The sequence below is a fragment of the Symphalangus syndactylus genome, chromosome 17, assembly GCF_028878055.3.
Source record: "Symphalangus syndactylus isolate Jambi chromosome 17, NHGRI_mSymSyn1-v2.1_pri, whole genome shotgun sequence".
Lineage (NCBI taxonomy): Eukaryota > Metazoa > Chordata > Mammalia > Primates > Hylobatidae > Symphalangus > Symphalangus syndactylus.
Window position 1 is genome coordinate 45,464,494 of NC_072439.2, and position 18,031 is coordinate 45,482,524.

Consider the following 18,031-nt stretch of genomic DNA (forward strand, 5'->3'; position numbering starts at 1 on the left):
TTAAGAAGATGAATATAAAAATTACATCTCAAAATTATATTCAGTGCCTCGGAAGGGGGCTATGCACGCAGAGTCCCTAAAGCTTCAGTGTTATTAACTTTGAGGTAAAGCCTACTGTGCATTTAGATAGAAGCAGATACATGACTTCCATTTGAACTAAAACTCTTTTCCCACCAAGAATTATTTTCTGAAAACCTAAAAGGATGAAAGATTAGTTAAACTTTTGTAGCAGAGACTGCATATTAATCCGGTTTGCCCGAAAGTGGTAATGTAATTAAGGCTTTGGTGCACTGTTTGCCATATGATGCTGATGGCCAGGTCATCAGGGAACTTTATAAATACACAGATTGTTGGGCTTCATTACTAATGTTTTGATCCAGTAGGTCTGGGTGAGGGCCAGAGAATTGAACTTTGGAAAAGCTCCCCCAACTGATGTTGATAATTGGGGATGTCTCCTTTCTGACTGAGAGACCACAGATGAGATCAGAGCGTCTCCCTGAAATGCGCCATGCAAACAATTGGGTGTCTGGACTTGCCAAAAAGGCTTTTGAGGATTCTGGAGCTTAAATTCAAAATATTAATAAAATAAGGGGCTGAATGTGGTGGCTCGCACCTATAGTCCTGGCACTTTGGGAGACCAAGTCAGGAGGATCACTTGAACCCAGGAGTTTGAGACCAGCCTGGGCAACACAGGGAAACCTCATCTCTAAAAAAAAAAAACAGAAAGAAAGGAAGAAAGAGGAGGGAGGGAAGAAAGGAAGGAGGGAGGGAGGGAAGGAAGAAAGGAAGGAAGGAAGGAAGTTAGCTTGGCATGATGGCACACACCTGTGGTCCTAGCCACTTGGGAGGCTGAGGTGGGAGGATTTCTTGAGCCCAGGAAGTCAAGGCTGCAGTGAGCCCTGATGGCACCACTGTACTCCATCCTGGGCAACAGAGCCAAATCCTGTCTCAAAAAATAAACTAAACTAGGGTAGGTGAGGACTTTGGAGTGAAGGGCTCCCCCATAAACAAATTAAATCCAATTTGTGGTAACCCAGTTTGTTCACATGCATCCACATAGCCATGATAAAAAATACCTGGGAAAATGGCACGGGTTTGGAGGTTGAAGCAGTCTGAGCTTTCCTTTTCTTTTTTTTTTTTTTTTTATTATACTTTAGGTTTTAGGGTACATGTGCACAATGTGCAGGTTTGTTACATATGCATCCATGTGCCATGTTGATTTCCTGCACCCATTAACTAGTCATTTAGCATTACGTATATCTCCTAATGCTGTCCCTCTCCCCTCCCCCAACCTCACAACAGTCCCCGGAGTGCGATGTTCCCCTTCCTGTGTCCATGAGTTCTCATTGTTCAATTCCCACCTATGAGTGAGAACATGCGGTGTTTGTTTGGTTTTTTGTCCTTGCGATAGTTTACTGAGAACGATGGTTTCCAGTTTCATCCATGTCCCTACAAAGGACATGAACTCATCATTTTTTATGGCTGCATAGTATTCCATGGTGTATATGTGCCACATTTTCTTAATCCAGTCTATCGTTATTGGACATTTGGGTTGGTTCCAACTCTGCTATTGTGAATAGTGCCGCAATAAACATACGTGTGCATGTGTCATTATAGCACCATGATGTATAGTCCTTTGGGTATATACCCAGTAATGGGATGGCTGGGTCAAATGGTATTTCTAGTTCTAGATCCCTGAGGAATCGCCACACTGACTTCCACAATGGTTGAACTAATTTACAGTCCCACCAACAGTGTAAAAGTGTTCCTATTTCTCCACATCCTCTCCAGCACCTGTTGTTTCCTGACTTTTTAATGATGGCCATTCTAACTGGTGTGAGATGGTATCTCACTGTGGTTTTGATTTGCATTTCTCTGATGGCCAGTGATGATGAGCATTTCTTCATGTGTTTTTTGGCTGCATAAATGTCTTCTTTTGAGAAGTGTCTGTTCATGTCCTTTGCCCACTTTTTGATGGGGTTGTTTGTTTTTTTCTTGTAAATGTGTTTGAGTTCATTGTAGATGCTGGATATTAGCCCTTTGTCACATGAGTAGGTTGCAAAAATTTTCTCCCATTCTGTAGGTTGCCTGTTCACTCTGATGGTAGTCTCTTTTGCTGTGCAGAAGCTCTTTAGTTTAATTAGATCCCATTTGTCAATTTTGGCTTTTGTTGCCATTGCTTTTGGTGTTTTAGACATGAAGTCCTTGCCCACGCCTATGTCCTGAATGGTATTGCCTAGGTTTTCTTGTAGGATTTTAATGGTTTTAGGTCTAACATTTAAGTCTTTAATCCATCTTGAATTAATTTTTGTATAAGGTGTAAGGAAGGGATCCAGTTGCAGCTTTCTACATATGGCTAGCCAGTTTTCCCAGCACCATTTATTAAATAGGGAATCCTTTCCCCATTTCTTGTTTTTGTCAGGTTTGTCAAAGATCAGATAGTTGTAGATATGCGGCATCATTTCTGAGGGCTCTGTTCTGTTCCATTGATCTATGTCTCTGTTGTGGTACCAGTACCATGCTGTTTTGGTTACTGTACCCTTGCAGTATAGTTTGAAGTCAGGTAGCGTGATGCCTCCAGCTTTGTTCTTTTGGCTTAGGATTGACGTGGCGATGCGGGCTCTTTTTTGGTTCCATATGAACTTTAAAGTAGTTTTTTCCAATTCTGTGAAGAAAGTCATTGGTAGCTTGATGGGGATGGCATTGAATCTATAAATTACCTTCGGTAGTATGGCCATTTTCACGATATTGATTCTTCCAACCCATGAGCATGGAATGTTCTTCCATTTGTCTGTATCCTCTTTTATTTTATTGAGCAGTGGTTTGTAGTTCTCCTTGAAGAGATCCTTCACATCCCTTGTAAGTTGGATTCCTAGGTATTTTATTCTCTTTGAAGCAATTGTGAATGGGAGTTCACTCATGATTTGGCTCTCTGTTTGTCTGTGATTGGTGTACAAGAATGCTTGTGATTTTTGTACATTGATTTTGTATCCTGAGACTTTGCTGAAGTTGCTAATCAGCTTAAGGAGATTTTGGGCTGAGACAATGGGGTTTTCTAGATATACAATCATGTCATCTGCAAACAGGGACAATTTGACTTCCTCTTTTCCTAATTGAATACCCTTTGTTTCCTTCTCCTGCCTGATTGCTCTGGCCAGAACTTCCAGCACTATGTTGAATAGGAGCAGTGAGAGAGGGCATCCCTGTCTTGTGCCAGTTTTCAAAGGGAATGCTTCCAGTTTTTGCCCATTCAGTATGATATTGGCTGTGGGTTTGTCATAGATAGCTCTTATTATTTTGAGATACGTCCCATCAATACCTAATTTATTGAGAGTTTTTAGCATGAAGGGTTGTTGAGTTTGTCAAAGGCCTTTTCTGCATCTATTGAGATAATCACGTGGTTTTTGTCTTTGGTTCTGTTTATATGCTGGATTACATTTATTGATTTGCGTATGTTGAACCAGCCTTGCATCCCAGGGATGAAGCCCACTTGATCATGGTGGATAAGCTTTTTGATGTGCTGCTGGATTCGGTTTGCCAGTATTTTATTGAGGATTTTTGCATCAATGTTCATCAAGGATATTGGTCTGAAATTCTCTTTTTTGGTTATGTTTCTGCCAGGCTTTGGTATCAGGACGATGCTGGCTTCATAAAATGTGTTAGGGAGGATTCCCTCTTTTTCTATCGATTGGAATAGTTTCAGAAGGAATGGTACCAGTTCCTCCTTGTACCTCTGGTAGAATTCGGCTGTGAATCCATCAGGTCCTGGACTTTTTTTGGTTGGTAAGCTATTGATTATTGCCACAATTTCAGAACCCATTATTGGTCTATTCAGAGATTCAACTTCTTCCTGGTTTAGTCTTGGGAGGGTGTATGTGTTGAGGAATTTATCCATTTCTTCTAGATTTTCTAGTTTATTTGCATAGAGGTGTTTGTAGGATTCTCTGATGGTAGATTGTATTTCTGTGGGATTGGTAGTGATATCCCCTTTTTCATTTTTTATTGCATCTATTTGATTCTTCTCTCTTTTCTTCTTTATTAGTCTTGCTAGTGGTCTATCAATTTTGTTGATCTTTTCAAAAAACCAGCTCCTGGATTCATTAATTTTTTGAAGGGTTTTTTGTGTCTCTATTTCCTTCAGTTCTGCTCTGATTTTAGTTATTTCTAGCCTTCTGCTAGCTTTTGAATGTGTTTGCTCTTGCTTTTCTAGTTCTTTTAATTGTGATGTTAGAGTGTCAATTTTGGATCTTTCCTGCTTTCTCTTGTGGGCATTTAGTGCTATAAACTTCCCTCTACACACTGCTTTGAACGTGTCCCAGAGATTCTGGTATGTTGTGTCTTTGTTCTTGTTGGTTTCAAAGAACATCTTTATTTCTGCCTTCATTTCATTATGTACCCAATAGTCATTCAGGAGCAGGTTGTTCAGTTTCCATGTAGTTGAGTGGTTTTGAGTGAGTTTCTTAATCCTGAGTTCTAGTTTGATTGCACTGTGGTCTGAGACACAGTTTGTTATAATTTCTGTTCTTTTACATTTGCTGAGGAGAGCTTTACTTCCAACTATGTGGTCAATTTTGGAATAGGTGTGGTGTGGTGCTGAAAATAATGTATATTCTGTTGATTTGGGGTGGAGAGTTCTGTAGATGTCTATTAGTTCCACTTTGTGTAGAGCTGAGTTCAATTCCTGGATATCCTTGTTAACTTTCTGTCTCATTGATCTGTCTAATGTTGACAGTGGGGTGTTAAAATCTCCCATTATTATTGTGTGGGAGTTTAAGTCCCTTTGTAGGTCACTCAGGACTTGCTCTATGAAGCTGGGTGCTCCTGTGTCGGGTGCATATATATTTAGGATAGTTAGCTCTTCTTGTTGAATTGATCCCTTTACCATTATGTAATGGCCTTCTTTGTCTCTTTTGATCTTTGTTGGTTTAAAGTCTATTTTATCAGAGACTAGGATTGCAACCCCTGCCTTTTTTTGTTTTCCATTTGCTTGATAGATCTTCCTCCATCCCTTTATTTTGAGTCTATGTGTGTCTCTGCATGTGAGATGGGTTTCCTGAATATAGCACACTGATGGGTCTTGACTCCTTATCCAGTTTGCCAGTCTGTGTCTTTTAATTGGAGCATTTAGCCCATTTACATTTAAAGTTAATATTGTTATGTGTGAATCTGATCCTGTCATTATGATGTTAGTTGATTATTTTGCTCGTTAGTTGATGCAGTTTCTTCCTAGCCTCGATGGTCTTTACAATTTGGCATGTTTTTGCAGGGGCTGGTACTGGTTGTTCCTTTCCATGTTTAGTGCTTCCTTCAGGAGCTCTTTTAGGGCAGGCCTGGTGGTGACAAAATCACTCAGCGTTTGCTTGTCTGTAAAGTATTTTATTTCTCCTTCACTTATGAAGCTTAGTTTGGTTGGATATGAAATTCTGGGTTGAAAATTCTTTAGGAATGTTGAATATCGGCCCCCACTCTCTTCTGGCTTGTAGAGTTTCTGCCGAGAGATCAGCTGTTAGTCTGATGGGCTTCCCTTTGTGGGTAACCCGACCTTTCTCTCTGGCTGCCCTTAACATTTTTTCCTTCATTTCAACTTTGGTGAATCTGACAATTATGTGTCTTGGAGTTGCTCTTCTCGAGGAGTATCTTTGTGGCGTTCTCTGTATTATTTCCTGAATCTGAATGTTGGCCTGCCTTGCTAGATTGGGGAAGTTCTCCTGGATAATATCTTGCAGAGTGTTTTCCAACTTGGTTCCATTCTCCCCGTCATTTTCAGGTACACCAATCAGACGTAGGTTTGGTCTTTTCACATAGTCCCAAATTTCTTGGAGGCTTTGTTCATTTCTTTTTATTCTTTTTTCTCTAAACTTCCCTTCTCGCTTCATTTCATTCATTTCATCTTCCATCAGCGATACCCTTTCTTCCAGTTGATCGCATCTGCTACTGAGGCTTCTGCAATCTTCACGTAGTTCTCGAAACTTGGCTTTCAGCTCCATCAGCTCCTTTAAGCCCTTCTCTCCATTGGTTATTCTAGTTATCCATTCTTCTAATTTTTTTCAAAGTTTTTAGCTTCTTTGCTATTGTTTTGAATTTCCTCCCGTAGCTCAGAGTAGTTTGATCGTCTGAAGCCTTCTTCTCTCAACTCGTCAAAGTCATCCTCCATCCAGCTTTGTTCCGTTGCTGGTGAGGAACTGCGTCCCTTTGGAGGAGGAGAGGTGCTCTGCTTTTTAGAGTTTCCAGTTTTTCTGCTCTGTTTTTTTCCCCATCTTTGTGGTTTTATCTACTTTTGGTCTTTGATGATGGTGATGTACAGATGGGTTTTTGGTGTGGATGTCCTTTCTGTTTGTTAGTTTTCCTTCTACCAGACAGGACCCTCAGCTGCAAGTCTGTTGGAGTTTACTAGAGGTCCACTCCAGACCTTGTTTGGCTGGGTGTCAGCAGCGGTGGCTGCAGAACAGCGGATTTTCGTGAGACCACAAATTCAGCTGTCTGATCGTTCCTCTTGAAGTTTTGTCTCAGAGGAGTACCCGGCCGAGTGAGGTGTTAGTCTGTCCCTACTGGGGGGGTTGCCTCCCAGTTAGGCTGCTCGGGGGTGAGGGACCCACTTTAGGAGGCAGTCTGTCCGTTCTCAGATCTCTAGCTGCGTGCTGGGAGAACCACTACTCTCTTCAAAGCTGTCAGTCAGACAGGGACATTTAAGTCTGTGGAGGTTCCTGCTGCATTTTTGTTTGTCTGTGCCCTGCCCCCACAGGTGGAGCCTACAGAGGCAGGCAGGCCTCTTTGAGCTGTGGTGGGCTCCACCCAGTTGGAGCTTCCTGGCTGCTTTGTTTACCTAAGCAAGCCTGGGCAATGGTGGGCGCCCCTCCCCCAGCCTCACTGCCGCCTTGCAGTTTGATCTCAGACTGCTGTGCTAGCAATCAGCGAGACTCCGTGGGCATAGGACCCTCCGAGCCAGGTGTGGGACACAATCTCCTAGTGTGCCATTTTCCAGGCCCATTGGAAAAGCGCAGTATTAGGGTGGGACTGACCTGATATTCCAGGTGCCGTCTGTTACCCCTTTCTTTGACTAGGAAAGGGAACTCCCTGACCCCTTGTGCTTCCTGAGTGAGGCAATGCCTCGCCCCGCTTCGGCTCACGCACAGTGTGCTTCACCGACTGTCCTGCACCCACTGTTTGTTTGGCACTCCCTAGTGAGATGAAACAGGTACCTCAAACAGAAATGCAGAAATCACCCGTCTTCTGTGTCGCTCAGGCTGGGAGCTGTAGACCGGAGCTCTTCCTATTCGGCCATCTTGGCTCCACCAGTCTGAGCTTTTCTCTCTTGCTTTTGTTCTGTTTCTTTTACTCTCTCTGTTTTGTTAATTGGCTGAAGAGATTGTTGAGGCCACCCCAGAGTAGCATCTAGTCTTCTGTGAAGGGCTTTTTACTTTACCTGACTACATTTGTAAGACAATTGTTTCTGTGGAAACCTAGGTAAAATTTCCAAAATACTGTGCTACATGCTGCATTTCAATATTCTCAATAGTTAGTAGCCTACAAATTTCCATGTGAACTACAAATTCTGGCTTCCTGATCAACTCCTCCAAGTCCTGGTACTTTTTTTATGGAGACTTCAGTGCTTTCCTTGATAACTAAATATAGTGTCACCACTGGGGTTATTAAGCATAAACCCCTCTAGATGCATCAGGGGATGACAAACGTTAATGTGTATTAGAATCACCTGGAGAGCTTATTTAAAAGACAGCTGCATTAGCCACACCTCCAGAATTTGATGCCTGAGGTATGCAGCAGACTTGGAATCCACCCTTCTGTCAAGCATGGCAAGTGATACGTCTGCTGGCTGGCAGAGGACTGCTCTTTGAGACACACTGCTGCTGAGAGACATTTTCTATAGTTAGAATTCCTCTTATCTCAGCTTTAATTTGTTTTCATGTGCAGCTGTTTGTTAAAATCAAAAGCCAAGGGGTAGAATGCAAATTCAATAGTAGTGGGATGACCAGGGAGAAAGGCACATGATAGAGTCCTCCTAGGAGCTGAAATTTTAGAGCTGGGGCCAGCAGGGGAGACTATGATTGGGGAAAGGTGCTGGTCTGAGTGACCACAGAGGAAGCTGGAGCCAGGGATGGGAAGGGAACCTATAGAACCCCAGATGGCTCCCTCTTTTGCTTTATCTGCTTTGTTTGTTCTGCGCTAGAAGAGCCTGGACAAGGTCCATGAAAGGTCTCCTGAGTCAAAAGTTGACTCCACCTTGGCCCCAATCTACCATGTCCCTGTGATCTAGAAAAAGACATCCAGCATACACTGAAGCAATGGAGCAAAGAGGCTGGATACATGGGCTCTAGCTTTGCTACTTACTGGTGGTATGGTCCTCATCGAGTTCCTTAACCCTTCAGAGACTCAGTTTCTCATCTATTTAATGGACACAGTAATAATACTTATCCCATAGGGTTGTTGTGAGAATTAAATTAATATATGTAAGGCACTTACGACGCTGCCTGCCATGTAGTAAGCATTCAGTAAGCTTTCACTGTTTTTTACTTAAAGCTTTTCCTTTCATCTGGCCAGAGATTGTCTTTTTTATTTAATTCAGAAATTCTGGGTAGCTTGAGAGGGTGCCCTTTTGCCACTTCCCCGCTATTCTGAGTTCTCTACTCTTATCTGCTGTCCTGAGTCCTTAAAAAGGAGAAAGCTAAGAATGCAAAATTCTCTCTCCCAATGAAATACTCTGTATGTAGAGGGTTATCTGACACTGATGAGTTCCCATTGACATTTTAAAAGCATTTAGGATTTGAGTATTTTTTTAATCCTGATTCCAAGCTAGTTTTATTTACGCATGTCAGAAATAACTTGAATTATTGCATCTGTTTAGCTCATCTGGATCCCCCTTGACAGATGGCTTGCTGCAGTATGTATGAGCTTTCATTTTATAAGCTGGGCTACAGCTTATAAAAATAAATCATTTCTATCCAAGAGTGTTTTAAAATATATTTTTTCTTAGAATTTGGACTTCAGTAACAAAGGGAATAAATGGTTAGTGATTAAGTCACACTGGTACTTTTAGCCCAAGTTCATTGTTCTCCTCCTAAAAGTAAATGCTAAAAGCAACTGTATAATGATCTTCTCTGCCCTATTCCCCTTTACCTATAAGGTAAGTGCATAGATGGATTGAAAATGCAATGTACTAAATCTCTGGAGGTGAGAGAGGAATGGCCTCTCAATTCAGTCTCGGAAGCTCCTCTGAGTCCTATTAATGCCAATCCCGGTGGAAGCTCTGCCATCTGTCATCGCAGCCAGACAAAGGAAGTGTCCCATTGGTGGCCATCATCTGAGTAAATCAGGAGGGGGTTGGGCAAAAGGCCAGAAGGAAGGCCTGTGCAGCCTTGAGAAAAGAATTCACGCTGTTGGCACGATGATGCCCCCGGGAACCCTTTCAGCAAAAATGGAACGTGTAGAAGTAAACAAGCCTGTGTAGTGTCTGTTCTATTTCAGTTTCCTGTGTTGTGTGAGGGTACAGGTGTTTTACAATGGTGAGAATGTGGAAAATAATGATTAAAAATGAAGGATTTTATTTTCATAGGTGCATGATTTCTAGCAAATGAGTGAGTTCCCAGAGATTGGTTTTTTTAAAGAGCTCTCCTGTATGAATCAGGCCATGAGAAGGCTGGGGAGGGCAAGGCCAGTGGTTCCTCCAGCAGGATGTTCTGTCTGGCAAAATTAGCAAGGGACTTGTTACAAGGAAATGTGATGCATCCTGTATACACAGAAAGTCCCTGAAGATCATGAATTTATCCAAAGTACACAAAGACCTCTTGCTCCTCTCTTTCCAAACCTCTCCTCAAGCAGTTTTCATTTTCAGCTCTTAAGAGTTAACTGTGTTTACTTCTATATAAAGCAGCAATTCCTTTTATTTGTCCAAAACTCATCTTCTTCTGGGCCATCATTTTGCCCATGGCCTGTCAGTTCTTGCTGGCCCTGAGTGTCTGCCCTGCCCACCCTGAGGTATCCTGTCTTCATTTGTACATACGTGAGCACCTTTGTAATAAAACTTACATGCCCTTTAGGAACTGTCTTCAGAGCCAGAGGAAGGACTTGAAATATATAATTATTCATAATCCTTGAAACATGAACATTTTGCTTTTCACAGTTTTTCAGATTATATCCAATTTTAGCTATATCGTGGAATTCATCAGATAATTATGACATGCATTTTATTTGAAATGCTAAAACTTCTCTTTTCGTATTTTTCTGGGCACATTGTCTCAGAGTTTACGAGTTGGTTAACAGATATTTTTCTGAGTTAATATGTGTCAAAAATTAGTTGGTATCTGGAGAACACAGAAATGAACATGACACAGTTCCCCATCTCAAGAAAGTCATAGTCTGATGGTCATCAAATTCAGTATAACCACTTGTCTTCTTCTTTCTATGTTTATGATCACACGTTCCTACCTGTACTCGTCACATTGGATTGCTTCCTAAGAAATAGTCTCCCACTTAGGAAGTAACAGTGACAAGAGAGGCACTTTGAGAAGTTGTATCAGTTTGTTTTTAAGTCTTAAGAAGGTACTTTGATAACTCAAATAATTATGACTACTTCACAAATTAAAAAGTAAATATTTTCAGTTTACTAAATGGCCTCCTCATAACCCAAGCACTTAATGTGGTTTCTAGATATCCCTAAATTGCCTAGGGAGAGACATGAAGAGATGCTAACTTGTGAGCCCTGTTTTTACTGCTCACATCTGGAATGAGGGGAGATTGAATATGGATGGCCAAGAAGACTGATACAACAAATTGCGTATTTCTTTTACTTATCCAAAATTCATCTTCTTCAAGGCCATGGTTTTGTGCTGTCCCATGATGGTTGCTGAACGACTTTGGGGAGCTTAACTGCACATCCATACACCTGCACTAGATGTCAAAGTCTGACCAAGTAATCGCACCCCTGTGGTAGAGAGGGGCCCATAGCACAGCTCAACCACAATGCTAACTGGCACCTCTGCAGAGTAAAAGATTAAAAATTTTATATTTGCATATTTCAGTCATGAAAAGTTCATTATATGGTGGAATTATCAGTACCTTATAGTCTTTTTCCTTAGTTGAAAAAATAACACTTTCCCTCAAATTGTTGTCATTTGCTATTTAAGTGAGGGTGATATTTAATGAAGAATCCTTTTAAAATGATCTATCCTCGGATTCTGTAAACTCCCACAAAGTAAAAAGATAAAATTTTCATTATAATATCATCTCTGACAACCAGTAAGATTCATTAAAAGCCCAAAAACCAAAAAAGAGGTAATCCCACCAACACCATGCAGTGATTTCTCATTAGAGGAGATAGTGAAGTATTTCAACAAGGAGATTAATAGGAAGAATGTATGGATTCTCACCCTACCTCCTTGCTGATTTACATTATGCTATGTAGTTGAAACAACAGGGGAAAATGCGAAAGCTCTCATATGATTAATGCTGAAATACCAACCCTCTGGTTACTGTCGATTGTATATTCACAACAACACACTTGGGAAAATGGCTATAGAAGCACTTTCTATTCTGTTCTTTTTTGTCTTAAATCAAATCCTTTCTATCTGGGTCATTTCAGGGACTCAAATTTATTTTTTATGGTAAACACTGTTTCTCAGAATATACAGTTTTTTTCAGAAAACCTTTCTCCTTCTAAAATTGTATATTCCATCTTCTTTGCTCTAATGTTGAGATTTCCTGGCCCAGCATAAAACACTAAGATTTAGGCAATGTTTATTTCACAGACTCATCAAAGAAACTTCTAGGGCTGGGAAGAAATCTTAAGGATTATCTAGCTCAACCCCCTCACTTTATAGACAAGAACACGGGGGTTGGGTTGCCCTGCCTGACTTTACCTTCTGCTTTGCCACATCTTATAGGGCAAAAGGAATTTTTTAAGGAGGAGAAAGCATTACCAAGGTAACGACACAGTGTGTGGGAAAAATGGAAAGATGGATGACAGAGAAAGATGAACATCCTTCCTCTGTAAACAGATAAATGAACTAGAGGTCATGTCAGATGCGCAGAAACAAACAAACAAAAATAATAAAAAGGGCCATTTTTTTCTACCATTTTAGCAGCTTCAAGTTTCAGCTGAGTGAGAGAAGGAGGCTGCTGCATCTGCAGGAGGGAGAAGAAGAGAAATGTGATATGAATAGGCAGCCTGGCTCACTGCATCCCTTCCCCTCTGCACTTCCCCACCCCCACATGGCCTGTCTTCTGTGGGGGAGAGGTAGGGACACGATCCCCTGTTTTTTAGCTTCAAAATTCATAGATATAAAAGGTCTTTCCTCAGGGCCAATACTACTGCGAGCAGTAGACAAACTACTAATTGCTAAGGATTTTTAACATGTTAAATATGCTGATTCACAAAGCATATTTACATGGAGCCACACACTGAGTCCTCTTGGATAACTGATCCCATGTCATCTTCCTGTTAGTGTTGGTATTTAGTAATGCATACTGTTTTATCCCAACAGAAAAATTAGATAATGTGATCACTTTTAGGATATATCTTTGTTATAATCCTTGTATGTCCTTCTCTCCCTCTATTCCATCACCAAGATCCTATATTGTCTGGATTGAAGAAGTAGAGAAACAAATTGGAGAAATAATACCACCCTACATTTTTGGCAAACAATGTATTTCAGAGAATGTTCCAACACAACATCTCATTTTATCCTCACAAATAATCCTTTGAGGTAGTTACACTGGTATTATTCTCCATTTCACAGAATAAAAAATTGGATTCCATACATGACCAATAAGTAGACAGATTTGGGGGAGGAGGGCAGAATTATGGAACTGGAAGGCATCTAGTTCAGTTTTCTCAATTTGAAAATAGAATAGCCATGGTCTAGAGAGGTTAAACAGGTTACCCAAGGTCATATGCTTTAAGTTTAGTGTTGGGATGAGATGCCCATCTGCTGATTTCCAGCCTGCAGCTTTGTTGCCATGGTGCTCCCTTTTACAAACCAGTAAAGATGTGTTGGAGTAGGTGATGCTATCCGTTAACTCATGTTAGGCCACACAGTTTTAATTTGCTCCTTCTCCACCCCATCTAAATGTTCAGACATCAGGACACATGAGAAATAATAAAAAGTGACCCTTGGGTGTTCAAGTTTAGTGGTCAAACTGACCCAGCACTATTCACTTGGTAGAAAAATAATTGAATAGTGCTGGAAAAAGTTCTTTGGGAGAAAAGAAACCTTTGGGAGTCAAGAAAGTAGTGGGAACCAGGTATAGTGACTTAAGCTTGTAGTTCTAGCTACCTGGGAAGCTGAGGCAGGAAGATTGCTTTTGTCTCGGAGTTCAAGGCTGCAGTGAGCTATAATTGCACCCCTGTGCTCCAGCCTTGCAACAGAGTGAGACACTGTCTCAAAAGGAAAATAAGAATTTTAAAAGGAGTTGGTGATCAGTCATACAAGCACAAGGACCTCTTCCCCCACCATCTGGTCTGGCTTTGTAACATGTACAGACAGCAAGAGAATAAATATAAAGCTCCTACAACAGAGGGGAACCCAAAGCCCCTCCTTCAACTCGCTTTCTGTCATGGAATCTACAGATTAGTGTCTCCTCAATACTGGATAAGAATCTCTGAACTTTTTCATTTCTCCTGTTTCTCATCCCTTTCTTGCCTTTTTCTACAATAATCTCCATTCTTTTCCTTTTCTCTCCCCTCAGCCTCTTTCTTCCATGTCGTCTCATCTTTTTATATATGCTGTTCTATCTACAACGTACTGAAAGCATAAACGAAAATAAACACAAAATTTTCCAAACTGTTTTCTGTACTGCTTGTTCTTCAAGGACCACATGAATTGTTGCTTCCTCAAAATCTTTCCTGCAGAAAGTATCCTTCAGTTTTTTTTTCCATTTCCTCAATATTTACAGCATTTATGGTTTGTATCACTCATTTGGCACCTCTCAGATGTAGCCTCTTATTAATCTGTTGATCTCTGTCCTGTTCCCCTAACAAGATGATGAATTCCTTTCTGAAAGGCAGAGACATATGTCTTCAGCATCTACCAGTGTGTTCTACACAGAGTCTATTATGGTTGATCCTTAGTATGAACCAGGTTTAGTTTTGAAGATCTCATGAGTGGCTTGAACTTAACAGCACCAGATGCTATAAATATTTTATCATATCTGAGACAACATTCCCAATGTTCAAAATTACTTTCCAGTTGGGTATGCCCAAAAAAATCATTCAGGCAAGAGTTTTCATTTCAAATATTATAAACTCTGTATAGCTGAACAATGTCAGGACAAGCAGAGTTACTGTTTCTCTTCATATAGTTTAGGTAAGCTCTCTTCATAGAGGAGCAAGTTGCACCTTCTCATGCAAATAAAAAAATTATCATGGTTTAGGCAAGGCTTTCATGATGATAATTATAGCAATTACTGGGCCCCTATTATGTACCAGGCACTGTCCTTAGCATCCAGTAATCGCACGAAATTCTGACAACTTTAATAAATACTATTATTTTCTGCATGTAAAGAAACTGGGCTTTAGAGAATTTAACAACTGGCTCAAGATCACACAGCTAGTAATTTTGGAGCCAGGATTAAAAGTATTTAGCCTTACATATAATAGGAGCTTTAATAAAATATGTAATTATGATGATAAAATACTTTCCTAAACTCCTCACAGTTATGTCTTTTATATTCTTATGTAGCTAGATATTTTGTTAGACTATATATTGCCAAATACATCATCATATGAAGCAGTAACAATAACGTTAAATAGTATTACTTCAAATACAAAAGAAAAATGTTTTGGCATAATACATAAAATTATTATAACTAAAGCTTCTGGAACCTGGTACATACGTCCCCTAACTTGCTACAGCAAACCTATGAGGCAGGTATTACTATATTTTTATAATATACATGATGCTGTAAAACTTGCAATAACTTATAATAAAAAATTATAATAGAATCTAGTATCACTCGAAAGTTTTTTCACCTTTTGTCCATTTGTAGAAATCATAATAAAAATTATAATGGACTCTAGTATACCTGAAAAGTTTTTCCACATTCTTTCCATTTGCAAATGTAAAAATATCATTTGATAATAGATCATTAAATATTGTATTTATATAAGATTTTAAATATTAAAAAGAGAAATAGTAGTTGCAATCTCCTCAAATATATCTTTTCAAGCAGTTCATAAGGTATGGTTACATTTATGTCTGATAAATGCATTTTGTTCAATGAGCATTTGATGCAATTATTTTTAAAGTCTTGAAATGAATGCTCAAGGATTATTGATCTGAATCACATGAACTAATGGTTTAATCAACAGGTCACCTACAAACAGCAATATGAATTCATTTGATATACTGCTGTGCTTGCATTGCAAAATGATTTATTTCTTGCCCAGACATAATTATAAAACTGTAAGAGATGTTCAATCATACATTGAACTTTTCTAAGAATTTCATTAGACTTTGTTTTTCACATTAATTGAAATGTTCTAGAGGATAACCTACATGGAACCAAATTTGAGTATAGCTGTGGTGCCTATAAAACAAGGAGACTTAATCTTGTTAGTATAAATGCCATAAATTACTGGCTCAGGCACCTACAGTTGTGTTTTCATATGCCCAGAATCCATTTAGTAAATTCCCTTTGCCAATTCACTTAATGGCAGCACAGCACTGTCAAAAAATTAATTGTTAACCAGTCTAAAACATTAACAATTGATGCTATTATACCATTATCCTCATTTTATTGTAGAAAACCTTATTGCAATTTTATGGCCCTTTGATTAATGCAGTATTTCTTTTCTAATGCAGGCAAATGGTTTAACTATGGAATTATCTTCCTCGTCTTGATTTTGGATCTTAATATGTGGAAGAACCAAATATTTTATAAACCTCATGAATATGGACAATATATCGGCCCAGGGCAGAAGATATATACAGTGAAAGACTCAGAAAGTTTAAAAGATTTGAACAGAACCAAGCTATCCTGGGAATGGAGGTCCAATCACACTAACCCTCGGACTAATAAAACATATGTTGAGGGAGACATGTTCTTACACAGCAGGTTCATAGGAGCCAGTCTTGATGTCAAGTGTCTGGCCTTTGTTCCAAGCCTGATAGCCTTTGTGTGGTTTGGATTCTTTATTTGGTTCTTTGGACGATTTTTGAAAAATGAGCCACGCATGGAGAATCAAGACAAAACTTACACTCGCATGAAAAGAAAATCTCCATCAGAACATAGCAAAGACATGGGAATCACTCGAGAAAACACCCGGGCTTCAGTAGAAGACCCCTTGAATGACCCTTCTTTGGTTTGCATCAGGTCTGACTTCAATGAGATCGTCTACAAGTCTTCCCACCTAACCTCGGAAAACTTGAGCTCACAGTTGAATGAATCTACTAGTGCAACAGAAGCTGATCAAGACCCAACGACTTCTAAAAGTACACCTACGAACTAGACTCGGAGACAGACTTGGAGATAGCACAAAAAGCAACCTTGAGTGTAACTTTAAAAATTTAGTCTTTCCTTTTGTATATGTAAGGTTTACGTAGTGTTAGGTAAAACTATGAACAATGCCACAACGGTGCTCAACATGCTTTTTCTAGGATTCATTGTTTTCTATTTGTATTATAATACACGTGCCTACTGTATACTTAACAGTCCTCTAGAGATTGCTTTTCACGATTGCACAAGCTATTACTGACTTTACAGCATAGTAGAAGATTAGCTGATGACCCATGTATCTGATGTTCAACCATAGTGGTGCCTTGAGACATTAAACTGTTGTTTTTAACTGTACCAGAAATGAAGTGTGGAACAGTTACCTAACCTATTTCACATGGGTGTTTTGTATACAACTGTTTTGATCTACACTTGATGTCTGAGCAGAAAACAGAAATAGCTAAATGTGACTCAGGAAGTATCTCTTGGTTTCTTATTCAGCAGCAGAGTTGGTGACTTTGACAACTGGACTGCAGAGAAATATGTTGATCACCTTTTAATTTTTATTGGCTGTCTGCCAAATACAAATACAGATGCAAAATTCAGTAATAGGAGATCTATAACCCAACATGGGTCACTACTCGTGAAATGTGACTTTCTTCCACCAGTAATTGCAATTAGGTGATAATACCTAATTATGTTTTCCTAATTAAAGATAAATTGCTACTTGATTAAAAATCCTGCCCTTCACCTTTGGGAACAAAGGTTAGGAGACACATTTGGGTGAACTCTCAAACTTATTGGCATTTACACAAAGCCCCAGACAACCAAGGAACTGAAGCTTTCATCATGTGAGAGCAGCACAGCCCACCATTTACAATATTCGTATATCTTTCTGCAAATATGGCTCTGGATAGTGAAAACTGAAAAACATATGCCAACCCCGAGCAAGGGAACTCCTCAAAAAATCATGCAGCGGAACCTTGTCAGGTAGAGAAGCCGTGCATGAAAGAATTTGTTTAATGTCTTGTTTTGCGTGTGTGTTTTTTGTTTTTGTTTTTTAAGAACTAAATATTGCACATTAATAAATAAGAATTATACAGCAGTGATTATGTGATGTGGTTTTTTGTTTAATTGTATCTTGGCTTAAGAAAAGTCCATTTACATGGGGTTTTTAAAGCTTGATGCCAGGCAAGTTAAGAAAAGGCACACTGCCAACTTGCTCTCAATTTTGTTCCATAAATTGTGGTTACGTTTCTTGAGGGGGTGAGGGGAGATCACTTTTAAGGAAAAATTATTTTCTTGTCACACACTGACATAGCTGCATTTTTTATGATTTTTTAAATCTCTCGTTTTGATCTATCTGCTTTTAAGCTTGCATCATACTGAATTCAGCATGCATAATAGAACTATGCATTTATCTGTCACTCGAGAGCCAGCTTTAATAAACATCTTTACTAAGTATTTGGAACCATGCCCCTGCTGTTACTTTTACCTTTAATAGCCATGCATGGTGCTACTTAGAATCATAAACATATCTGACACACACACACACACACACAAATGCAGAGATCAAGCTCACTATATA

General features: G+C 39.6%; 1 protein-coding gene across 9 annotated transcripts in view; it reads left to right on the plus strand.

The window, feature by feature from the left end:
- Nucleotides 1–17,548, plus strand: part of TMEM117 (transmembrane protein 117) — a 610,505-nt gene extending 592,957 nt beyond the window's left edge. For all 9 annotated transcript variants that reach the window (XM_063620186.1, XM_055249767.2, XM_055249766.2 and 6 more), the window contains one exon: nt 15,813–17,548. In XM_063620186.1, the coding sequence (XP_063476256.1) occupies nt 15,813–16,459 (647 nt within the window). In that variant the 3' untranslated portion in view covers nt 16,460–17,548. The remainder of the gene's footprint in view (nt 1–15,812) is intronic.
- Nucleotides 17,549–18,031: the final 483 nt, after the last annotated feature.